The sequence below is a fragment of the Chiroxiphia lanceolata genome, chromosome 3, assembly GCF_009829145.1.
Source record: "Chiroxiphia lanceolata isolate bChiLan1 chromosome 3, bChiLan1.pri, whole genome shotgun sequence".
NCBI classification, from domain to species: domain Eukaryota; kingdom Metazoa; phylum Chordata; class Aves; order Passeriformes; family Pipridae; genus Chiroxiphia; species Chiroxiphia lanceolata.
In genome coordinates, this window is record NC_045639.1 from 6,348,754 (window position 1) to 6,373,974 (window position 25,221).

At 39.3% G+C, this 25,221-nt stretch overlaps 2 protein-coding genes across 4 annotated transcripts in view; one reads left to right on the forward strand and one right to left on the reverse strand.

The window, feature by feature from the left end:
- Positions 1-14,160, reverse strand: part of ESF1 (ESF1 nucleolar pre-rRNA processing protein homolog) — a 30,589-nt gene extending 16,429 nt beyond the window's left edge. Inside the window, exons 1-8 of the mRNA XM_032681869.1 lie at positions 14,085-14,160; positions 11,807-12,491; positions 10,714-11,042; positions 9,929-10,042; positions 9,044-9,144; positions 8,054-8,206; positions 6,549-6,663; positions 5,473-5,611 (exon numbers count right to left, since the gene is read on the reverse strand). Coding sequence (XP_032537760.1) covers positions 5,473-5,611; positions 6,549-6,663; positions 8,054-8,206; positions 9,044-9,144; positions 9,929-10,042; positions 10,714-11,042; positions 11,807-12,491 — 1,636 coding nt within the window. The 5' untranslated portion in view covers positions 14,085-14,160. The remainder of the gene's footprint in view (positions 1-5,472; positions 5,612-6,548; positions 6,664-8,053; positions 8,207-9,043; positions 9,145-9,928; positions 10,043-10,713; positions 11,043-11,806; positions 12,492-14,084) is intronic.
- Positions 14,161-14,180: 20 nt separating this feature from the next.
- NDUFAF5 (NADH:ubiquinone oxidoreductase complex assembly factor 5) lies at positions 14,181-22,430 on the forward strand. Of its 3 annotated transcripts, none has more exons than XM_032681871.1 (11): positions 14,181-14,443; positions 14,961-15,001; positions 15,150-15,213; positions 15,869-15,916; positions 16,019-16,122; positions 16,616-16,655; positions 18,204-18,401; positions 18,994-19,054; positions 20,222-20,305; positions 20,657-20,739; positions 20,869-22,430. In XM_032681871.1, the coding sequence occupies exons 1-11, from the start codon at positions 14,234-14,236 to the stop codon at positions 20,953-20,955; spliced, it is 1,020 nt and encodes a 339-aa protein (XP_032537762.1). In that variant the 5' UTR covers positions 14,181-14,233; the 3' UTR covers positions 20,956-22,430. The 3 variants fall into 3 exon arrangements, with proteins under 3 accessions (XP_032537762.1, XP_032537761.1, XP_032537763.1); XM_032681870.1 differs by having other exon boundaries at positions 14,223-14,443; positions 20,222-20,320; XM_032681872.1 differs by lacking the exons at positions 20,657-20,739; positions 20,869-22,430 and having other exon boundaries at positions 14,223-14,443; positions 20,205-20,311.
- Positions 22,431-25,221: the final 2,791 nt, after the last annotated feature.

Here is a 25,221-nt window from a genome sequence, read left to right on the forward strand (position 1 = left end):
ACTCCCCAGTTATCCAGGATTGCTGAAAAACAACAAGAAGTGGCTAAGCAAGCACATCTGCCAGCTCCCTCAGCACCCTTGGGTGGATCCCACCTGGCCCCATAGACCTGTGTGTGTCTAAGTGGTGTAGCAGATCACTGACCATTTCCCCTTGGGATTCATTCTGCTCCCTGTCTTCCAGCTCCCAGAGAACAACTAGTCTTACTGAGACAAAGAAGGCATTTAAGTATTTAATTAAGCCTTTTCCTCATCTTTTGGCACTATGCTTCCCCCTGCATCCAACAAAGGATGGAGTTTCTCCTCAGCTCGCCTCTTGCTGCTAATGTATTTACAGAAACAATTTTTATTGTCTTTCACAGGTTAAGTTCTAGCTGGGCTTTGCCCTTCTAATTTTCTCCCTGAATAACCTCACACAAACTTGTGTAATCCCCCTGAGTTGCCTTCCAAAGTTCATAAACCCCCCTTTCTTTCCCAAGTTGCAGCCAAAGCTCTCTGTCCAGCCAGGCCAGGCTCCGTCCCCGCTGGCTCATCTCCCGCACGGCACATGGGGACACTCAGCTGCACTGTCCTCATCAGAAGCTGAGATCTAAGAGGGAAGCATCTGCTCAGATGGAAAGCAAAAACCAACTCTGTTTTGAAGATGAGAAGAAAAATAAGCCATTTGGTGTCCTGTGAAGCAAGAAGCTGGATGGGCACTGAAGAAATCCTTAAGCTAAGAAACGCTCCCTAGAACCCAGCTTCCTATTTACCACTGGTTTTGCCAGGAGATATTTAAATGGCAATGCATATTGTCATTCTTTCTCATTTAGATAAAACTTGCAGTTCTTTTGTCAAAACTAACTTTTAAAACAAATGCTCAACACGGCCTTCAAAGGAACCGTAAGAGCTTTTCATTCTATAGGCAAACAAAGCACATTTGACAACAGCTGCAGGAAAGGAAAGTGAGCTGAGTACGTCCTCAAAGTTTGTTCAGAGTTCAAATAACCTTGTCAGTAGCTTTCAAGCATCACACTGTGTTGCACAACATCAGGAACCACTTTCTGCTGGATATTGAGGCAGCGATGCTTTCTGCCAACAGCTTGTTCAAAGGCTTTTTGAACAAAACACACCAACAAAACAAAAAGTTCTGGTGCATTAACAGCTGCACTGCAAGAGAAACACAATCAAACTGGGAAGGAGAAAAAAAGCAAAAGCTGATGAAATTTAAGAGTATAAAATACAAGTATATTCTTATTGTTTTCAAAGGAAAGTACTAACAGAAGTGCTAAAAGATTTAAAAAGGACAAAGTTAAAATCGTGAGGCTGGTCAGAAACACTCCAAAGCAACAATGTGTGGGGGCATGTTTGTTTTTAAGAGTTGAAATTAATAAAAACTATAACCAAATGCAGAGGTTCAACATATTAAATTGGTGATTAGCAGCTGAGAGCACATTCTTGTAATCACAGGATTGTGAAAAGATTGTATTCTAAGTTTAAGAAGATTATCTTACAATAGCTGAGTAGATTGATTCCTTTTATTTTTTAAACTCAGCCTTAGAAACAAGATTAGAAAACTTATGGCAGATACAACATTTGACAAGAGGTCTCCTGCAAAGCTGAGTTTCTTTTAAAGATGGAAAGATAAAACTGCCCCTCATGACTTCATGGCACAGCAGAAAATTCAGCTACTGATTTGGATTCTGATGGGCCACACCATAAAAATGCACTAAATGGCTCAATTCTATCCAGAGTAGTTACTCAAACTCAGATAGATAGAAAGAAAAAAAACAAACCCCACAACTCTCCTACAATACATGTAGACCCACAGAATTACAAATATAAAGCTCTCTACTCCAGCAGTCAAGAAGCAAACCCAAGGCAGAGGTTATTGCACTGTATTACAGCATGATACGAAAAATTAAATGTGCTGAAAATAATGACAAAAAACCTGGGATTTAACCCCACTTTCCCACATTCTCAGCACTCCCTCAACAAGAACTTGTGCAAATCCCAGTAGTTCATCCCAATGATAATAAGAAAAATAAAAATTTACAATTCAAGGTAATCAAAAGAAGCTTATTTAAAGCACATCAGAGTCAATGTCTTTTCCTAAGATATTTTTCAGGGAGAAAAGATACTGGAAGAAGAGAATGCAAACAGACAGGTAACAGTAAATGAATGGCAAGCGTAAAATTATGGCTTTTTTTAGGGTTTTTTTGCATTTTCCTTCAGGTTTGTAGTGTAACCACTTGAGTGGTGTGCACTGGATGCAGTTTTTAAAACTCCCTCTGCAAACCAGGTGACTGTTGTTGCACCTTTAATTAAAAACCAAACCCAACATAACAGTTCCTGCAAATATGTTTTGGAAAAGTATTCAATACCTGCATCAGTTCTATCAAATGTCTGGTTATTCATAGAAAGAAAATAATCAGGTTGTGGTATTTCTATTCTGAAATTCCCATGGAATTCCAGCTCATAAACTGCTGAATCCTCTTGCTTCTTCTTTCCAGAGACAATATTAAATAATTGCATGTTCTACTTCTGTCACCTTCCATGTCTTAGCCTTCTGCAATAGTTCTAGCAAATACAAACACATGTGAAGAGTATTCATTATTAAGGGAGATAGGAAGGCTGTACTGTCATCTGATAAAATGCTGTATACGCATTTAAATTTCTCTATGTTGTCAGAGTTATTGGACCAAATAGATTTCAGAATTGTAACAAGATTTAATCAATGGTCTGATTTTATTTAACGTTAAGCACTAATGTTACGTCCCTTCTAACTCAGGATATTCTGTGATTGGATGATTATACCATCAAGATCAGCTAATTAAAAATACACCTATAAAGGTATTTTGTCATATAGTCTGTTCCAGTATCTGTGTGCTGTGCAAAGCAGAACAGCAGAAAAGATGTTGCTCTTGCCAAGATTTAAACAAAAAAAAAACAGATTAAAAGCTGAGACATGAACCCCATAATGTTTAATTTGAAGCATATTTTAAATGCCATACACTAAGGCACTGGTGCTTGTGGTCAAAATAGCAGTTATGGGCTGGATTTGGTGAATGCCACAAACAATTCCTGACTGGAACAAAGGCACCTGAGTGACAGAAAATTCAGCAGCAACGTAAAGGAGACACTTTGTGCTACGAACCACAACATTCCAGGTCACTGAAATACTTGACATTGCAGAACTGTTGTATAACAGTAACACTAACAGTCACGATGCACATATTAAAAGCTGAAAAATTCCATAAAAAACCCGCCAGATTAGAACAGGCCAACAAAATCCCGTTTATAAATAAAGCATTTTGATAAGTTTAAAGAGTATGAATAAAAGTCCAGGACATTTTTTCCTTCCTTATCACACTCCTACATGTCCATTCATGCAGCTGACATTGATTTTTCCCATTTGTGCATAGTGCCACAGAATTCTGCTGGATGGAATCCTGACAGATGGGATCCTGTTTTGTATCACATAACTGCATGGATAAAACCTCAGGAACACATTAAAGACATGACAACATAACTCCTCTATTAATAACTTACTTTTCAAAACCTCATTAGAATCCAGACATTTTCAGGTTTAAAATTTATTAATGTGATAAGATTACTTTAAGGTCAATTTTTTTTTTCCTTCCCAGCAGTGGAATTTTACTCTTTAAAGGTTCTGAAGTATTGCTTACATGGATATTTGCTTTCATCACTGTCCTATCACAGATGCTATTTAATATCATGATCATCTTGCATGATCCCCAAAGTTCACAAAGGTACACTTTGTAAATGAATTTTTATGCAAGAGAAGATGAGAAACAAATGGACATTAACCCTGCCAAGATATTGCCAAGCTGAGTTTACTGCCAGAAGATTTCCCAACTCCATAACCAGAAAAATCTGTAATGTTCTTTTCCATGCTCCAGGATCATCTCTGATTGCAACAACCTGCTTTAATGCAGCATAAATCAATATTAAGTCTGCTTGAAAGACCTGATTAAGGCTTAATGAAGTTTTATTTGCCTTGTAATTTAGGCTATATATATTAATAAAAGCATGATGAATTTTAGAATGAAAACAAGCAAGTTAAATCAGGGATTTACACACTGGTGCACCAAACACAGAAGATTTATGTACCTTACAATGTTAGATGAAATACTCTTTGTATTCTTAAGAAGTGAATCAGAAAGCATTTGAAAGATTCATTTAGTCATTAACCACTTGACATTTCAAACCAGAACTTTTCCTCTGAAAAGGACGCACTCACAAGTTCTATGGTTCTATAATTTTATCTCAGAAATGAAGAGATTAAAGTAGGTATTGCCCAACTTGACAAAGAGATGTCAAGGTACCCTGAAAAAAAGAGAAAGGGGGTAGGAAGAGAAGTAAAAAAAGCAAGAAATTTTTTTTATGCTTAGAGTTTCAAGATCCTATTCAGAAAGGAGCTACTCAGGGACTCAGTCATTAGGATCACTCCAAATCACCTACTATTTGGTCATTTTTGATCAGTGTTACTCAGACTTCACAGAAAGGCAACAGATCTTCCTTCATTCAGCACCAAATGTACAGAAGGCTACCACATTCTCTACATAAATAATTCGAATGTATGATGAAAACCAACTTTTAACAGATTTACCATATCAACAATAAAGAAAACAGGCCATGATTTAGATCATGTGATCTTGCTATTTGAAATCCCTCAAACTATAATTGTTATACTGGGCTTAATCAAACATTAATACACCAAAGAAAGATTCTGCAGTAGAGAAATGAAAACCAGAGAGCTGTTTCCAAGCTAGGGTGACAATACTTAAGTCAGATTCCTACTAACAATCTTCTAAGTAAGCTGAAAGTCCAAATTCAGCTAACATACTTTATCTCCAAAAATAATGACACAATTTTGGGGTCACACCAGTGATATTGTTTACTTGGAGAATCAGAATTGGGTTTGCATAATGAGTATCAATGGTGGCTTTAGAGATACCATTTTAAAAGCTGACACATGTTTTCCTGTCATGTATAAAGAACACTGGAAAAGTGTATTTAACTCAAACAAACAGAAAGAAATAAAGAAAAAAAAATGTCAAGGTCCAGGAAATTTAAAGAACTCTACAGCTTCCATGGTAAGAGGCCTAACATATGAATCTTCCAAAAAAAGTTTAGCGTTTGTCAATGTTCTGTCATCAAGCTAATTATTTACTAATTGAAAAGAGAGAAGAAAAAGTGCCAACATGCCCCCCCTCGTTTCCCTCCACCTTTAGGTCACGCACACAAAACATAAGCACACACCAGTTTCAGAGCTGTTTAGCTCTAGAGGAAAGGCAGGTTATTCTCATAGCAGAACCTGACCACGGCTTTTACACAACAAGCATAAAATTGTCCTTGTAAAAGATGACATTCAAAGCATTTTCTGTAGATATGGAATTGAAATATTTAAATAACTCCTGTTCAAAACACTGGAGCTAATGACTCTGTGGACAACATCTATTACCAAACTACCTTGCTGCTCTTCTTCCTCTTCTTCACTTGATGAAGCCAAATAGGCTTGAAAATCCATGTCAAGAAGTTCCTCTTTGTTAAAAGTTCTGCTGAGTGATGTGACTCGTTCATGATCTGTCTCGTCCCATGTGATATCTACCTTAAAAACAAGAATGGCAGTTGTGGAAGCTGGAACACTAAAGTTAAACATTGTAACACTGGATTTTAGGGAAAATTATTTGATACAGCAATATAAACTTGTTAGTAAGCTCTCTACAATAACTAGCTATAATAACCATTTGCTAAAATAAATTTAATCATAACTTTTTGGAATTTATTTTACAGTGAGTTTCAAGGAGTTTGAGCTACATAAAAAGTCTCCTCATGTACTGAAGAGTTCTATAACAGCAGGTCATACAACACAAAACCTCTGCAAGCCACATTTCCTTTGTGGCAGCAGATACTGGTGTTGAAGCAGCCACCAACTCTCTTTTCCTCTTCCAGCAGCAACTCACTCCCGGAATCACGTAGGGATCGCAGTGGGGACAATGAAAGTGTTTGTGCAACAGCACCCTCAACCAGAGCATGGAACAGATGAGAGTGAAAAATGATCCAGCAGAAAGTACTTATTTCTCAAGTAATCACTTCCCCAGTCTGGTTCTCTTCACGGCCAGATGGAAGTGTTGGCTGGCAGTGAGACAGAGCAGGAGTGAATCGCTACAAGGAGGGGAAGCAACTGCTTAGGCCTGGGACTACCACCAGAAAGGCCCTTATTGACTTACACACAAACACCCATTTTAGGCAAATGAGAAGACTTAACTGTTAAAAAAAACAAAGCCATTTCATGTACGACTTTTACTGGGTTAAAACATGGTATTTAATTTGTAGCAGAGAATCCCAATCTCTTTTAAACTAATCCAAAACAGGGCTGCAACTTGCGGGTCCGTAACACATTCAAATCTTTTAATGTGTTTGATGACTTTATTTTGAAACAGTGGAGATAATCAGTTATCTTTTCCCCACTACAAACATAATTTCCAAGCTGACAGCAAAACTAAACACATTAGAAAAACATTACAAAACCACTGTAAAGGTACCTTTGATGTCCCCATAGCAGCAGATGTGAAGTACTTTGGCTTATAAGCAGCTACGTTCACTTCTGAGGCTTCATCTTTCGGCTTATCATCAAATGTAACATTATCTGGAATAAATCTTAAGGGCAAATAAAACATGTTATTCTTCAAATACATTGGGAAATTTCATAGTATAAACAGCCTAAGATTTTCACGAGTATGGTACATCAGCATGAAAGAAATGTGCTAAAATAAAAAGTAGGTAAGCTTGAAATGGGAACAAAATGGATGAATGTTCCAGACGTGTAAGATGAACTGCCTGGCTTCTCCACAGCTATTCCACAGGTTTTCTGTGTGTAACACATCCTTTTTGGGAAGTAAATCAATTTTCAGTCTGGTCTCAACAGGGCCAGAGGCAGGGTTTTTTTGGGTGGTTTTCTTTGTTTTAAGAGTCATCTTTGCAGGAAGCTTAATGTTAAAAGTTAAAAAGTTAGTAAAATGGAATTTGGAAACAGATAAATAAAAAAATTCAAAACATTTTCGGAAAGCCTGGTACATCTTCAAAATTATAATTAGTAGGGGAAAAAAATGTTAAAAAGACCAAAGTCATGGGTAACAATTGAAGAACTTGGTTTAAAAAAACAAAAACGTTTCTACACTATGTGAGATTAAAATTTAACAAAGCAGAAGATTAAGAAAATCACTGGAGAATTTCAAACAACTGTGTCTGTTGTAAAACATTACATTTCTATGTTTAAAATGATGAAAAGTTACATGTTCACTTGGCAAAGATCATCTTCTCCAAAATGGTTCAAAGCAAATGAATTAAGCTCCTCTAGAAAATTATTCAAAGCAAAAAACTTAACTTCCACTGACTTCCAAGAGTGCCCACAACACGGGTCCCAAAAGACAAACAGGGCTTCTGTCACAACCTTTTATGATTTAGTAACTTTTCTGCTCAGACTGAAAAGCTTCTTTGCAACAAAAGGAAATACTAACAATGAAGCAAATAATAATTTAGAATCCTTTCTTCCCCAAATGTGACTTTTGAAATATTAGAGCTTCCAGCTCATCCACAAGGGCCAACGTATCTGTTGCAGCTTCACGACAACAGCAGCAATATTCTTGCCCCGTGGGAAGCAATCCTGACAAAATGCCACTTCTGGACCCTTGGGTAAAGAAAAGAGGAAAAAGAAAAAAGCAACACTGTGTTGCTGTTTTCTTTTCTAAATCCTATCCCTTTACTTAGTTGTACCAAAAGTTTGAAGATGCAACCAGGACATTTTATCTGGCTTCTCTGAAAATAATCTCTCTGTGCAGAGATGCTCTCAAACTTCCCATATTCCAATGGTCAAAAAGAATTAAAAACAACCAAAGGGAAACTCAGCAACCCACTGGATGCCCAATTTATCTTCATATCTCATTTTGGTTACAGAATAAAGTCAATATAATTTACTCCAAATTATTTTAAACTGCCTTTAATTCTCCCTCCCCAGCCCAACACATAAAAACATCCCCAGTGGAGTTACCTCAGGTCTATGAAAGAACAGCTACTTTCAAATTCCAATCCATCACATTCCTCATAAATTTTATTGGCTGTTTCAGGAGAATCACATTCTACGACTGCATAGAAGTATTTCAGTCGCTTAAACTGATATTCCCGCAGTTTTTCCCTATAAATCCTGCCAAAGTGGAGAAAACACCACAGTCAGGTGAGCTGGCTTTAACAACTTCTCATCTGCAAAATATTTTAATTCGAAAATTAAAGTATTTATTAAAAACATGCACCAACAAACACACTCCCAATCTTATGATGAGATTAAATATTAAACAGCAAGAGGTTCCACCAGTTTCTATTCAGTTTTATCAAGTGTCCTCTGATGCACTAGGATCTTCCCTTATTTTAGAAGAATCCAGATTTTCTAAATGCAGGGCAGTCCAGCAGGATGTATCATGCAAATATGGTCCTAGCCAGGCTGCCAAACATCTGGAAATTCTGGAAAAATATAAAAGCAAAACCTTTAACAAAAGCTAAAAAAAAAACCCAAAAAGGCAAAAAAAGACATGCCTCAACAATGGGTTAAGTTAAGTCCTAGTAAGCCAGGACTGCTGCTTAAAGCACTCAAGAAATATCCATCTCGGAATTCTTGGCCCAAGTTTAGGTCCCTGTTGATGGACAGATAAGAATTTTGACAGTGAGCACCAAAGGGAGTTTACTGCATGAATTTGTAGAGGAGAAACGCTGTGTTAAGCTCTCATTCATTTCATTGATTACTCCAATGAGCTACATTATATGAATGTTGAACTCACTTATCAACAAGCAAATCTTCTCAAGTTTCATCATAATGCATTTATGAAATGCACTGAAAAGAACCAGGGCCAGTTGTAAAACATCACTTGAAAAACCTAAAAAACTGAAGTGTCCACAGGGGACTTCTATATACAAACTTCTGGAAACTTAATTGGGATTTTCACTGAGAATTAAACATGTTATATCTCTCATTTGAAGATATAAATACCCATCCTCCTCTGTGGTATTCTCTGGAAGCTCGAACAGTTCCACAGGTCCTTTTTGTTCTTCCTCTTTCAATCTCTCTTTTCCAAACTCTGAAGGATAAATCTACACATAAAAGAAACACAAAACAAAATTTTTAACTGTAGTGATGTAATGGGCAATAACTAGGAAAAAATGTCTCACCAGGCTTTTAGACTTTATGGTTTTTTATTTAAAATCAGTAAAGGGATCAATTCCATAACCTTTAATACCCTCCTAATTTTAATGTATGGAAAAGACAGCAGAATAACCAAACTGCCTGCTAGGAATGAGTATATTTTGAGACAGATGAAGAACAACAGGAACCCTGACTTTGTTCATTCCACTGTGACCCTCTTCAGAAAGGAGTATCTTGACTAACATTTCTCAGAAAGATGGAGGCAGACACTAATAATGGAAAAATATAACTTAATTGACCAGAAACCCACCAATTTATTAATAACTTAGAAGTGGTGAAAAAAACTAAGTTTTGTGCAATGGTAAGAGGGTTGGAAGGCATTTAGAAATAGCCAGGTTTAAGGTTGGGTTATTTATCATAAAAACACTGAAAATTAAACTTAAACCAAGGAAATGTTGAGAACTTCACTATTAGTCTCAGAAAAACAGCACTTAGAGCCAAGCCCATAAACAGGAGGAATCAATGGCTTTGGCCTCTAACTCTATCAAATACATGCCCATTACTGAAAAGCAGTACATTTATTTCTAACACAACAACTTAAAATTGCAACATAGTTTCTCATTTAACATGTTAATCACTCTTTAGGTTCTCCACAGAACTGTCTTATTTTGTATTTTTCTTATTTTTTTTTTACAGTAAAAGCCAGTACTCCTTTTAGAAATCAGATCTTACCTTAACAGAAAATACTGTTCCTCCTTTGGGCGTGAAAGAAGTAAATAGAGCCAGCAAATCCTTAGCCTTCAGCCTATCCCAATCCATATTACAAACTGCCAATCTACTGGTAATCTGAAAAAAAAAAAAAAAAAAGGACATAAAGTTCATAGGTTTAATTCCTGACTTTTATGGGGAATACACAATTCTCTAGCAGAACTCCACGGTAAAAATCAAAGCCAGCAATAAACTTTGCTGAAAAAAAATAAAAGAAGCATTTTCCTCAGATGTTGCAGTGACAACATCAACAATTAGGATTTTGTTATCATCTTACATTGTTAGTCACAATAGCAACTAATATCAAGGTATTGGGACAGCACAAGAGTACTGTCATTTCTTAGACACTGTGCTAATTGTGAAGTCCTTCTTCACTATCTAATGATGTCTTAATTTCTTAAAGTGTAAGTTAAGTAACTAAATATACAACAAAAAGTGAAAAAACCCACCAGTGAACAAAACCAGTACTATTTAAATTCTGGAATTTCTGAAAAGCTCAATTCTGTTTGTTTTTTCCCCTTGCAGACAGCTTATCCCTAGGTGAGTCTGCTCAGAGGGAAGGGGAGACACCAGTGAAAACCACAATCTCAGTCCTGATTTCATCATCCCTTGCATTCTGTAACTAAAAGGCTAAAACACCTTAATGAAAAATACTCCCCCAAGCTGTTCCACAGATGAAGGTCTGTAATGAACTCATGACATTTCTGAACTTGTCACGTAGCAACTTTTCACATGGAAAGTATTGTTACCTCATCTCCACGAGGGGCATCTTTATCCAGCTCGCGCCAGGAATGCTCGATCTCCGGCTCCTTTGGAAACAGGTCATTTAAATCCTCCTCATCCTCTGAGCTGGTTTCAATATTCCCTATGCCTCTAGCTAGATCAGGCCCACTATCACTTTCATCATCTTCTGAATCACTGTCTTCTTCACCTGTTTCTCCATCTTCTTCTGGCTCCTCTTCCTCGCCTGTTTCCCCATCGTCATCTTCTGGCTCCTCTTCCCCCGATTCTACATCTTCACTTGCAGAAGTTTCTTCCTCTAATTGGCTTTTCCTTTTTACATTTTGATCACAGGTGTCTGTGCACAGAGAGATAAACATTAGATACCTATATTTATGGTGGAATTGCATAAGATCCTTTAAAAAAAGGAAAACTTCAGGTTTCCCTAATGGATATTTACAGGACCCCTGAAAGGTGTAATGATGGAGGAACAAATTACACCAGGGAAGTGCAAATAATAAAAAACATCAGTGTTGCCTCTTCTGTTTGCCTTGTTTGGTCTAATCTGATTTAATTGCTCTTTAGGCCCACAATTGCATTATCAATCTCAATTCTAATGAAGTATCCTGCTCTTTTATTTATATGTATAGAACTAACATGCAAAAATCAGATTTCAATAATGTAGGCTATAGACATGCATAAACAACCTAAAGAAAGTTTTTCTTCAGGACAACTTTCTCATCCCCTCTAATATTAGTGGCTCAATCCTGTCATCTTTACATTTTCAGTCAACAGACTGTGATGTGCTGAAGCCTTCATGGTATCAGACCACGTATTTGCTGTTTGGTTTGATAAATACAGTAGTTTATAAGCTATTGGACATTTTACTTTTCTAACTGACCAAAAATTTCAACTCCAGCAATTCAAAAGACAGGGATGTTCACAATCTTACTGAAAAATCAGCACTGATTCTATACAGAGCTGACCAACTCCAATCCTTCAGCAACACTGACTCTGAGTCAGGCAGCTTTTTTACAACCGATCTTGCAAAAGATCTTCCATGGATAGCACCAGCACCCAAGCAAACACAGATGAATTCTACTTGTTATTTGAACGACTAACCTGGTTTTTTTAGTTTCCCTCCCAGGGAATGGTCCCTCCTGGGAGCTTTCACTGATTCAATACCTCTTGCTTGTGAAGACTTTTGCTGCTTCTGATTTGAAATTGATCTTTCTCCTGATGCATCTCCTTGCTTGTTTCCCTCTCTGGGTAAAAGGCTTTTGTTTCCCTGAGAGGGATCAACTTCCACTGCAGTTTTCTTTGAGTCCTCCTTCAAGATGAGTTTAGATTTGCTTTTTTTTCCTTCCTTTTTAAGGTCATTTAGTTTCGTATCCATGTCACATGTTTGCTCCACCCCTTGTTTGTTTATTTTGTTGTCTTTTGGGAGACCACCAGCAGGTGGTTTTGCAGAATCTGTTTCTCCTTTACCTTTAGGTTTTTTTTGCTTTTTTTTCTTTTTTTGCTTCTCAGTGTGCTCTTCACTCTCTGAAACATCAGAGTCAGATTCTGACAAGGCATAAAACTTCCTGAGGTTCTCCGTGGAGGAAAAGTTAACAGGGCGACCTCTTTTATCCACTGTGTATCTCAGCTTGAACTTCTTGTCATGAAACATGGCTCGGAATCGTTTGTCAATCTTGACTTTCCGCTCTTTTTCGGGCATCTCCCAAAACCTGGGATCCCTTGCGACGCAGCTGAACCGCCCATCGCTCAGGATTTCCTCTTGGGATGACATTTTTGACTTGGACATCTACAGTATGGAAACAAACCAAACATTTATGATTTAAAAAAAAAAACCAATTATCAAGGATTCAGATATGTAACTGAAAAAAAAAAAATTAAAGGACTAAGTAAAGTTGGATTTCTAACCTATACCTAAAAAGTTCTTTCCAAAGGCACATATGGCAATTTCATGGCAACACAGACCACCAGGTTGGAAGGCACCTCAAGGATCATCGAGTCTAACTTTTCTTGGAAAAGCTCAGTTTAGAGAAGATGTCCCAGCACGCTGTCTAGCCAGATCTTACAGGTGTCCATTGTTGGGGAATTCACCACTCCCCTGGGGAGATTATTCCAAGGGCTCATTGTTGTCATTGAGGAAAAGTTTCCTTTGGTATCTAAATGGAATCTCCCCAGGAGTAACTTGTATCCATTACCCCTTGTCTTTTGCATGTGACTCCTTGTAAAAAGGGAGTCTCCACCTTCTCTGCAGGCATCCTTTAAATACTAGAACACAGGCATAAGGTCTCCTCTGAGCCTTTTTTCTCAAGATTGAACAAACCCACCTCTCTCAGCCTTTCCTCACATGGCACCTTCCCAGTCCTTTGGTCATCCTTGTGGCCTTTCTCTGGACCATCTGCAGCCTGTCCACATCTTTTTGGTACGGCAGGGACAAAAACTGAACTCAGAATTCCAGGTGTGGCCTGACAAGCACTGAGTGAGGCGATGGTTCGTTATCTCTGCTGGTGATGCCCTTGCGGATGGAACCCAGCACCCTGATGGCTTTGCTGCAGCAGCAGATATAAAAGAGTCACACCTGTAACTACTATCTTTTTTTCTTCCTCGGCAGTGGAAGTGGGCTGCATCCAAAGCAGTGTGGGCAGCAGATGAGGGGGGGACTCTACCCCTCTGCTCCGCTCAGGTGAGACCCCACCTGCAGTGCTGCCTCCAGCTCTGGGGTCCCCAGCACAGGAAGGACATGGAGCTGTTGGAGCGAGTCCAGAGCAGGCCAAATGATCAGAGGGATGGAACACCTCTACTATGGGGAAAAGCTAAGAGGTGGCTTAGGAGTGACCTAATTGTGCCTTTCAGTACTTGAAGGGAGCCAACAAGAAAGATGGAGAGAGACTATTTATAAGAGCATGGAGTGACAAAACAGGGAGGAACGGCTTCACACTGACGAAACATAGGTTTAGATTAGAAATTAGAAGGAAGTTCTTTACTGTGAGGGTGGTGAGGCCCTGGCACAGGTTGCCCAGAGAAGCTGTGGATGTCCCGTCCCTGGAAGTGTTCAAGGCCAGGCTGGATGGGGCTCTGAGCAACCTGCTCCAGGGGAAGGTGACCCTGCCCACGGCGGCAGATTGGAACTGGATGATCTTTAAGATCCCTTCCAAACCAAACCTTTCTGTGATTCTGTGGTGAGGGAATACAACAAATACACCGCGCTGGCTGCACACACAGTCCTTGGTGACTCTCCACCAGACTCACGAACAGACCTCGGGCGAGCTCTGCCCGGTGCCTCCCGCAGCTGCGGCAACCCCCACCCCCCCCGCCGTTCCTTCCCCAACCCCAGCAGCAAACACAACCCCCGCAGGAGCCCCAGAGTGGCCCCGCTCGCACCCACCTTGCCCTGCCCAGCTCGGTCCGGCCCCGCCGCTCCCGGTTCCCACCACGCCGCCGCTTCACCTCCACTTCCGGCGGCGCTACGGCAGCCGCGGCGGGACACGGCGCCCAGCCGGGGCGCATGCGCGGGGGGCGGTGCGAAGCCGGGCCATGAGGGGCTTGTCCCGCCCGGTGCTGAGGGCGGGATGGTGCGGGCGGCTTTGGGCCCCGCCGCGAAGGGCTCTGGCCGCTTCTCCGCCTTCTCCTCCCGCTGCGACCTCGGGTGCACTGAGCCCCTTCGACCGGCGGCTGAAGCGGAAGCAGAAGAACTGGGCGGCGCTGCAGGCCGAGCCCGCCAAGTGCGATTACCTGCGGGAGGAGGTGCGGGGCGGGCGGGGCAGCTCCGGGGCTGTGCCCGGTGCTGGGACGCTCGGTTCGGGGGCGACAGTGAGAGGCTGGTGGTGGATGTGGAGCACAAGTCTGATGAGGAGCGGCTGAGGGAGCTGGGGTGTTCAGCCTGGCGAAAAGGAGGCTCAGGGGTGACCTTCTCGCTCGCTACAACTCCCTGACAGGAGAGTGTAGCCGGGGGGAAGTTGGGCTCTGCTCCCGGGGAACTGGTGACAAGATGAGAGGGCACAATCTCAAGCTGTGCCAGGGGAGGTTAAGGTTGGACATTGGGAAGAATTTCTCCACAGAAAGGGTGATTAGAGATTGGAAGGGGCTGCCTAGGGAGGTGATGGAGTCCCCGTCCCTGGAGGTGTTAAAGGAAAGACTGGACGTGGCACTCGGTGCCAGGGTCTGGTTGACAAAATGGTGTTGGGTCATAGGTTAGACTCGATGATCTCAGAGGTCTTTTCCAGCCTAATTGATCCTAACTGATCGCGGGCTCTCCCCCCAGGTCGGCGGCAGGATCGCGGACAGGGTGTTTGACATCACCAGGTGAGAACCGCTGGTTCCACAAGAGGACGCTCCATGGGTTGAGTTTCTTGAGGCCTTTAGGAATTAGCAGGTAAAACTTAACTCAGTCTAAAACATAAAATGTTCTTGAGTCTTGATTATGTTTTGTTTTGCTAATCTTGTCCTTCAGAACGTTTCCTCTGGCTTTAGACGTTGGCTCTGGACGAGGTTATATAGCGCAGCATTTAACCAAGGTACTGGCTCTTCACTGAAAGTGTTTAAAGTGAGTTCATATGCATCCCTCCATTTTCAGATAGGGCTCAGTTATAACTTAATCTTCTGGGTCTTGATGAGGTAAATCTTCCTCCCCTCTCCCTTTCACACCTGTAGTTATAGTCCAAAGCTGTGTGTTTTGCGGGCCATTCTTAATTTATTGCCAGTGAAAACTTGACAAATGATAGTGCAAGGGAAGATCTCCATTATATGACAGTGAACTTTTAGTTTTGAGTAGGAATATACGTTTTTTGATCAATCTATTTGACACAGTTGTTAAAAAGAAGCATAATTATGAAAACTTTTAAGCCATGCACAGTTTTGCTTTCATGAACCATGCTGTAACTAAAGGTGCTTCCTAGGCTGTTTATATATATATGGTTTATATTTAGCTAAACTTAGGCCTAAAAATCCGGAGTGTTTTCTGTTATCCCTTCTGCCTCACCTGCTCTCCCTGGGAATAAGTGCCATGTTGGGTGGGGAAAAATGCTTTCTGCTTTATATAAAGCTTTTATCAAGAGACAAAAGGACGCTTTATAAGTTATAATAAGTTGCTGTAAGCGTTCCAAACAAATGACTTATGTCCACTTAGGAAACAATTTAAATACTTAATAGACTTTTAAAATTTTGTTTCAGGAAACAGTTGAAAAACTTGTTCAAGTTGATGTGGCAGAGAATGCTTTGGTAAGCAGCTTTTTGAGGGCCATTAATGTGCTTCAATTCTGTAATACAGGAAAGCAGAAGAAGTGAGTTTCTGGTGTTGTTTTTCTTCTAACCCAACATTAGAAAAATGCTGTAGAAACTGAAATCCCCACGGTCAAGGTTGTAGCTGATGAGGAATTCCTTCCTTTCAAAGAAAACACATTTGACCTTGTTGTTAGCAGCTTAAGGTATGCATTAATCATTCATTTATTTATTTATTTTTGCTTTGTTAAAAATGTTAAGTAACGTTCTTTTCAGAGTAGCTTAAAGAAAATAAAGCCAAAATAGATTAACAGTGCGTTAAAGAGCAGTAAGGAATGTACTTGAATAGTTAATATGAGCCTGCATTAGAAAAAAACTTCTGTCCTGGTACTTCTTCCTAGTTGGTTTGTTTTCCTTCAAAACACGTGTAGTTTCTCTCTTCCCTGTATTTTGACAAACTAGTCTCCAGGACTGGAATCTTCTCAATTTAACAAAAAAACCTAAAAGGAAAAAAAATCTATTTTTACCAACTTTTGGTGTTGTTTGATACCACTTTTAGGCAGGTATTTCAGAACTGTTGCAGCTTGAGAAACTAGTTTGTGGCTTTGGCTCCTGGAACTTAGTTAATTAAACAGTTAGGTGTATTCCCTAAATTTTATTAAATATATGATTAGAAAATGTATGCTTCTGTTATTTCAGTTTGCATTGGGTGAATGACCTTCCTAAAGCTTTTAAAGAGGTAAGAAACTGTTTTTTAATACTATAAACCATCACTTGCATTGAGAGCACTCAACATTTCCAGATCTTCTTTAAATAAGAGGCACAGAAATAGCTCACGTTGCACACAAGTATCTTTCGCAATATTCTTGGCAGCTTGAGGAGCATCACTTGATATTGCTACTAATTTACTGCCTCAAATCAATTTGGAATAAATAACTGAAACAACATGTTTATATAATATTTTGAATTCTCGACAGCTGTGATCGTGGTAACTAGTGTCACCTGAGGCAACACAGAGAAAGGCTTTTTCATTTTGAAGTCAAGCAAATACTGGTTGAGAAGAGAAAACCAAAACTGTTTCTGAAAAAAAAAAATCTTATTTTGGATTAGTTCATCTCTTTACTGCAGGTTTAAACTTCAGTCAAATCAAAACCTTGGAGCAAGAAGTATTTTAACCAGTTTGTTGGGGTTTTTTCACTTATTTCAAATTAATCAGTCATTCCAGTGCTATTCTTTCACCTGTTGGCAGGAATAGGAATGTCCTGTTGTTATGGAAATAATAAATTGGAACACTTTCAGTACTTAAAAGAAAAATACTTGGAAAGAAATATATAATTTTCACTGGAATTTAAGTGTTCTAGAGGGTGTCAAACATTTTTACTCCCACAGTAAATACAATATAATGCCCCACACAGGGGAAGAACTGGATTTCTTGGCCAACTTTCATCATGGATGCTCATTTCCTGTGGTGGTGCCACTGGCTTTAACTAATGGAAACTGCCTTTAACTACTTAATATTCTTACCTGTCAATTAAAGGCTTTTTTGCTAGCATAGGAAAGGTAGCTTGATTAATACTTAATTAAAAAACAATTGAAAATATTTTTGTTTTAAAGTGCTGGAAGTTTTAGAAGAAACTCCCTTGTTAGCCTGATTATCTAATAAGGCTCTTCTGGATGTCTAAACCAGGGATCACTGCCAATTCTTAGAAAAAGAAGCATGAATTTAGTGGCCTTGTCACTAGGACTTAGGAGACAAGAAAGCAGTTTGGTGTTTGAGTTGTGATGTTGCTGTTCTGGCCAGTTAAAAATAAGTAGGGGTAGGCATAATAAAAGCTGCATTACTCTATTGTCTCTCAGAAGTGGAAAGATCACTGCTGGAAATTAAGGCCTCCTTAAATCAAGGCATTAAAAAGTGCTTTTGCTGCTCTCATCTGACAAAGTAAAAGCAAGCAGAGTCTGTCTTAATCTACCCTATTTTCAGAAGTAAACTGATTGAGGATATTGGTTCAGGAGTATCCCGCTGAAAATAGTTTTACCCCCAGTTTCCAAAGTTCCTTCTAGGTTTCCTGACTTTCAGTGTAATTTTTGGAGATTTACTATTTCTTAAGAAAAAATAATCTTTTTTCAGACAGATCATTTGTTTGCATTGTTACCAGAAGCTGTGGCAGAATGCACTCAATGTTAAAGATCTGTTAAAACAACTGCTTTGGAGTTCATTAAAAAAGCAAAGTCCTAAGAACTTCTTAATTACATGATGTCAAACCCCATTTTTATTGCTGTGTTGCAGATCCACCACGTTCTCAAGCCAGATGGGGTGTTCATTGGAGCAATGTTTGGGGGGGACACCCTGTACGAGCTGCGCTGCTCTTTGCAGCTGGCAGAGCTGGAGAGGGAAGGCGGGTTTTCCCCTCACGTGTCACCCTTCACTGCTGTCGCTGACTTGGGACATCTGCTGTCCAGAGCTGGCTTCAACACCCTGACTGTGGTAATTACAAACAACAGAACAACCACACTGAGCAGTCCAGAGCTGCTGGGATATAAAAATCACTGTTTGCTAATGTGTTAGTAATGTGCTGCTTCCTTCTGTGTGTCGTGCACCTTTGCTGAATAAGCTTCTGAAGTGGCTTGGGCTGTTGCTGTTCTTGGCTTTGTGGTGATTAATGGGACCAACTGAAGTGTGTCTTTGGCTTGTGGCCCAGTAGAATTTGGATAGTCTTCTTGGAGAAATGTCAGAGAATGTTAGATCTGCTTGAAAAGCCTTTAGACACTTGCTGTTTCTTGTGAAAGCAAGAAGAAAATAATGGCATTTCGATTAAATTTGGTTGTATTTGGGCTACTAAGCAAAACCTTTTAGAAATGTTAAGACAGTACGTTCTTCTGAAAAATACCTTGTTTGAGCAGAAGAGGCAGATGAATAGAATCATAGAATGGTTTGCGTTGGAAGGGACCTTTAAAGATGATCAGCTCCAACCCCTCTGCCATGGGCAGGGAATAGTCCATTAACAGCTCTGAAGGTTGGCATAATGCTGCTGGTTTAGCTTGATGTGCTCTAAAACTGAGCTTCTCAATTCTTTCAGGATACTGATGAAATCCAAGTCAACTACCCAGGATTGTTTGAGGTCATGGAAGACTTGCAAGGCAAGTATATTCTTTGTGGAAACATAAATGTTTTCTGTATCACTAGGGCAGGCACAGAAGAGTTTCACTGTGTGTTTATTAACTCCAGATCGTTTGGGTTGGAAGGGATCTTTAAAGGCCATCTAGTGGAAGCCCCCTGCAGTGAGCAGGGGCATCTTGAACTAGATCAGGTTGCTCAGAGCCTTGTCCAACCTGGCCCTGAATGTTTTCAGATATGGGGCATTACCACCTCTCTGTGAAACCTGTGCCAGTCCCTTAACACCCTCATCATAAGAAAAATTCTTTCTTACAGCAATATAAATAAATAATAAATTACTATAACCGTGGCAACATTACTTTTTTCCTGCTCTCCAGTGAGTCAGGAGATTGTGCTTCTCAGCAGATTTGTGTTGGGAAGCAGAAGTCAAAGGTTTGCTACTTTATGGCCTGCTACAAATTTTCTGCTTCGCTTGAATTCCCATTCGGAATGAGCCTGTTCAGTGGAAGGTGGAGAAATCCCTGAAAGGGAGACAGAAGCCTGTATCCCATATATTAACTCTTCCTGTGAGCCTGATTATCAGGGTACTCAGCAAACAACTGAGTAACAATTTTGTTAATATTCTGATTGCACTTGTCATGGATTGTAAAGCAATTGCTCATATGCAGTCAGTTGTTACAGAACAAAGCAGGGCATTTCTTATCTGGATCAGCTGCTGTTTGGAGTAATTCCTTAATGAAAATGAAACTTATCCTCATCAGGAACATTCAGATGCTGTAAGTGATTAAGGAGATTAGAATTGTTGGCTTATTTCTTATTAAAAATCTCTTAGGATATTAATACATCCTAAGATGTATGTGTAGATATGGTGATGTGTCTGAATTTTGTACTCATTCTTAAAATAAGTTATACTAGAAAACCTAAATGTTTCAAGACTCAGGCTGAAGAAGTATAATTTGAAATCATTCCTAGCAATGCAAACTGTAAATTGCAAAGCATGAGAATTAAAAGTTCTGGATTCTTACAGGTAAGAAACTCACCAAATTATTTGTGGTATGTGCTCTCTTCCAGCGAAATGCAGAGGATTCTGTACTTATTGTGGTTTAGTAAAAATCTGTCCTTAGTGCATGACACTTAACTCATGGCATGTGCTATATCTTCTTTTTCTTAAAGCTAAAACATATTTTTAGGTATGGGGGAGAGTAATTGCTCTTGGAATAGAAAACCTCTGCTGCACAGGGAGACAATGTTGGCAGCTGCTGCAATATACCGAGGTCAGTGTTTGAGAGGTAATGACTTCACCTGAAATGACTTTAAGAACTTCTTTTCTATGTCTTTTTCTCTGAGCTTTGTTTAAAAAAAGATCCCACAAAAAACCCCCAAAACCCCAAACACTTTGGAATAGAACAAAATACCATTATCATAAGCTATTTTTAACCTTAATTATAATGACAGGATTTGAACTGTGTTGATGCACCGGTGTGAGATATTTTTATTGTCCCAAATCTTTCACTGGGAGTCATTATGATGAATATGTCACACTTAGTTCTGATGTTCTGAGAACTAAGTGTTTCCTAAACCTGATGTTCTGGATACCTTTCCTGTCTCCTTTCCTTCCCCAACAGAAATGTATGGAAATAGTGATGGTTCAGTACCTGCCACCTTTCAGATCTATTACATGATTGGCTGGAAATACCATGAATCACAGGTAGTGTGACACTAAACTCTTTTCTGTTTGACTTTTTAAATAACTGATGCTTTAAAAGCTTTCTAGAAAACATTTGAACTCGCCCTATATATATTTATTTTTTACTTCCTTTTTTTTTTTTCCCCTTAGGCAAAACCAGCCCAGAGAGGTTCTGCAACAGTTTCATTTGGAGATCTGGCAAAAATAGAAGGACTTATTTCAAGAGGAAAAAAATAGTTGTTCACCAGAAATAATGGTTGTCTGGAAGCTTCTATAAAACTTCTCATTGCAGACGGTTTTCACTTGTACTTATTTAGTGATGACATTCTGAAATGATAATAATGTACACACAGCAGGGGTTTATGGCTTTGTACTGCCTCTGCCACAGCATCATCATGGTGTTTAATTTTGTTTCTGGGGAAATATTTGAGCAGTTTTCTAAATGAATACATGCTCTCCCAACTTGTGATTAAATTACTATTTTCAAAAATAACTTCTCTTCCAGCATGTCTGTATGACAGACTACTCCAGGTATGATTTGCAAGTCTTGGGTGAATCTCAGCCTCCCTTATTTTTTAATTACTCCTCAAGGATGATAGATCATAATAAAGAATGTTATATTGTAAACGTAGAATGATGACAGGTGTATTTATAAGATATCCATAAGATAAAATATCAGCAAATAAAAATGTCTAGATTATTGTGGCTTTTGTTGGTTGGAAATTATGGGTAAAAAGTTACTGTCTGAAGTGTTTGAGATTTGAATAATTAAAGGTGATACTTTATATGTAGATATTAGTTTTAAATTACGTTTGCACATTACTTTCTGCTTTTCTGTGTTAGAGGCTGAAAACAAGAAGTATAATTTTCTCCTTAGCTGTGAGATGGACCTATAACTCTTTCTGTCTATAAACACTTTAGGAAAAATTGATATTAGTGAAAAATATGGCCCATTAACATGAGGAGTTTAGAAAAAATATCTGCCCAGAGATTCCACGTAACTTTAGCACAGATAGAGATTGGTAGAAAAGGATGAAGAATATATAATCAAATACACAGTTCAATCAGTTTTATCATAGTATCTGGGTGGTGTATCAATGCTGGTGGAACAAAAGGGGGTTTTTAAGCCTTTTTAAAGCTTTTTTTTCCTAGTCTTTTTTAAAGGTTATCCAGCAGGTGGAGTTTGACAGGACTTGTGTGCAGCACAAACCGAACAGGCCAGGTAGGCAGAAACCTTCCTATCCGTAAGGTCCTAATTTGGGGGGGTTATTTTGTCTACCAGGCTTTCAGTCTGAACAAGAAATAAAGGTACAAAACATCACAATAAGGAGGGCAGGAATATTTTGTCCTGCATTTGGTTACAAGCCTAATCCATAATTATTCAAGGGGAACGAGTTCATCTTTAGTTTTCCTTATAAAAGAAGAGCAACCCTCCTGGAAAAAGGGGGAGAGGTCTGATAACCTTTATGGCCCTCTAAAGAATAAATCTAAAACAAGAACTTATTTCTGTGAAAGCCTCTTTTTTTTTTTTTTTTTTTTTTTTTAAATACATCAGTGGATTCAATACCAGATACTGCATCTCTCTACAGATCTTCCCTGGCTTAAATAAAATTCCCTTATTTCTGGGGAATCTCTCCAGTTTCCCAGATGAAGATTTCTGTGAAGTTCTGTGCCAAATTAATATAACTCTAGACATTTTTTTTGCTTTAGTAGGTTAATTTCCAGTCACTTGAGGAGCTGGTTGTGACTCAGATGTGTTGAGGGAATGAGGAGGTGGAATGTGCTGGGTAAATGTTAATTGGAGAAGGGCTCCTACTGTGCTCAGTTGAGTTAAGGAGAAAAGGAAGGATTTCCAGTTCTTTGATTCCATATTTCAGGGATGGAATATGTAAGCAGCAAGGTAATGGGGAATTGTACCTTCAGAACAGAAATAGATGAGTGATTTGCCTCCTAGCACTTGGGGAAGAAAAATTTAGATATTCCCTTAATTTGGAAAAAGGCTGGGGAGTAGCAGAAGTGAGGAGTAATAAATATGGTATTGGGGCAGTGTTGGCTGGAATTGGGGGATGTGTAATTGGCAGGTAAGGTGTTATTTCCCTGGCTAACTTGTTTAAATAACTGCCTTTTAAATGAATTTTTAACTGCAATTATGTTTTTTTTTTCCTGTAGTATTTGTTCTTGAAATTCTAGGTTGCTCTGGTTTCCACTAGTCACTTGAATGAAATACTTTGAAAACACTTGTTTTACTATGAAAAGCTGTTTTTGTCACATAAGGCTCTGTTTCCTTTTAATTCTCTTTTTCAGATTTAAGTCTTTATGGCTTTCTAAAATTGTAATGAAGAAGAATGTGGTTGCCAGTTGCTAGCCTAGAAATTATTTTAAACTCTTAAGTGCATGTTCAGAGTCAGCTTTTGCAGAGTAAGTAACTTCTAAAAAGTAGTTGCTAAGGTGACATAACGTCTCTTGTAAGCTTAGTTAATTTGAAAAATCTTTATACACAATACTGAATGTTTTCCTCCTGATTACAGAATAATGAAAAAAGAATTGTTTTGACTAATCGAAAGTTAGGAGCCCATAAAGAAAAATAAGTTTAGAAGAAGCATGTGTACTTAATGAATATTAGTATTTTATTTCAGGGTCTGAGTCACAGATCAGTGAGTCTGCTTGGGCTGTGTCTTTGATTATACATTGACAGATCTTGTAGTTTTATGCAAGTGTTTAGAATCTCATCCCTATCTTCTATGCTTTCAAAAGACTGAGAATTTGTGAAGTTAAAACATGGGAAAGGATCCTTCATTACCTCTAATTTATAAAAATGTCATCAGCAGAAGTACAGAAGTGAAGCATACAGAATTAAATTTAACTGTGTTTTTTTTACTCTGCTTAAAAAAGAAATATGAATGACACTCTTTTAATGTTTTCTAGAAAAACCAAGAGCTAACACTGAACTCTGTCAGTTGGAGGGAGAGAAACATGCCAAGCTTTCATATGGTGTTTAATTGGAATTTCCTGGAGCAAAAACCTGATCTAGTGGAATAAATTCATTAGAGCATCTTGTTTAAGAAAGCTAGCATATGTGTTAAACTTCTTAAATTTTCATTTGTCTAACCCAACAATTTAATATCTAGTTTTCAAAGACATGACCTATTTTTGGCCCAGGTTTTGGAGCCATTACTTTGGGGGAGTGCAATTTTTGCAGTACTTTGATTGGAATCAGTCTGAGAACTGAAGCAAATGTGACCTTTGTATCTCGTGGGTTGATTTCCTGAATCCCTTGGGGGCCCTCAGGTGAAGGAAAAAGAGAATAAAAAAAGAAAAATAAAAAATCTGAGACAGTTAAGTTTAGCTGAAGGCCGCATATCAGTGTGAAGCAGAAGACACTGAAGGGAGTGTCTGTGTTGCTTGTAGGGGTAAACAACTCGTGGCTTAAATCAAGTTAGAATTGAAGTTGTGGGTGATTTATTGATGGCTTGTAATTAACTGTTAGTCCATGAACTATACATGCAGGATTAATAGCAGCAATATCACAGATTAATGACTGCTAGACCCTTAAAAAACCTTCAGATACCTGAACACCCTCCTACAGCAGCTCCCCACCCTGAGTTTGCAGGTCCGTGCTCCCCTCTGTCCCTCTAACAGGAGGTGACACCCCAGGAGCAGCCTGTCCCTGTTGCTCCCTGTGCTCCCAGCCCATGCCAGGCATGCAGGGGAGGATTCTCCCTCAGGCCTCAGCAGAGCTTGAGGTGCCAGGGAGCACCTTCCTGGTGTCAGACCAGGTTTTCACTGCTCTCGTCTCACTGTTAGAAACGTTAGTGCTTTTTACACTTGATTTTTAAGCTGATTCTTCTTTCCCACCTGAGGTCTCTTGGTAACTGCCTGGTTACTGTTTCAGGTCTTCATTTTCAGACAGTCTTACCGGATTTTGAGCAAACAGCCTTTGGTTTGGGGTATTCTGTTCACCTACATTTCACTCTTGTTTCTGTCGTGGGAGCTGATGTCCAGGATTTTTTACCAAGGTGTAGTCCATGTGGATTTCCCCCATGTTCTGCAGCTGTTCCTTGGGGTACAAGGTACATTGATAAAGGAAGAGACAAAGTCCTTCTTGGAAAAATTGTTCCTGTTTGGAACCTTATTTTGAAGCAGTGAATTATGAATACTGGGGAGTTTTATTTGGCCTCAAAGTGTTTGTGATAGGCTGATAGTACCTAAAGGGGCTACAAGAGAGCTGGTGAGGGACTTTTTACAAGAGCATGGAGTGACAGGACAAGGGGTGATGGCTTTAAACTGACAGAGGGCAAGTTTAGGTTAGATAGGAAGAAATTCTTCCCTGTGAAGGTGGTGAGGCCCTGGCACAGGTTGCCCAGAGAAGCTGTGGATGCCCCATCCCTGGAAGTGTTCAAGGCCAGGTTGGATGGGGCTCTGAGCAACCTGGTCTAGTGGAAGGTGTCCCTGCCCATGGCAGGGGGTTGAAACAAGATGAGCTTTAACATCCATCTCAACCCA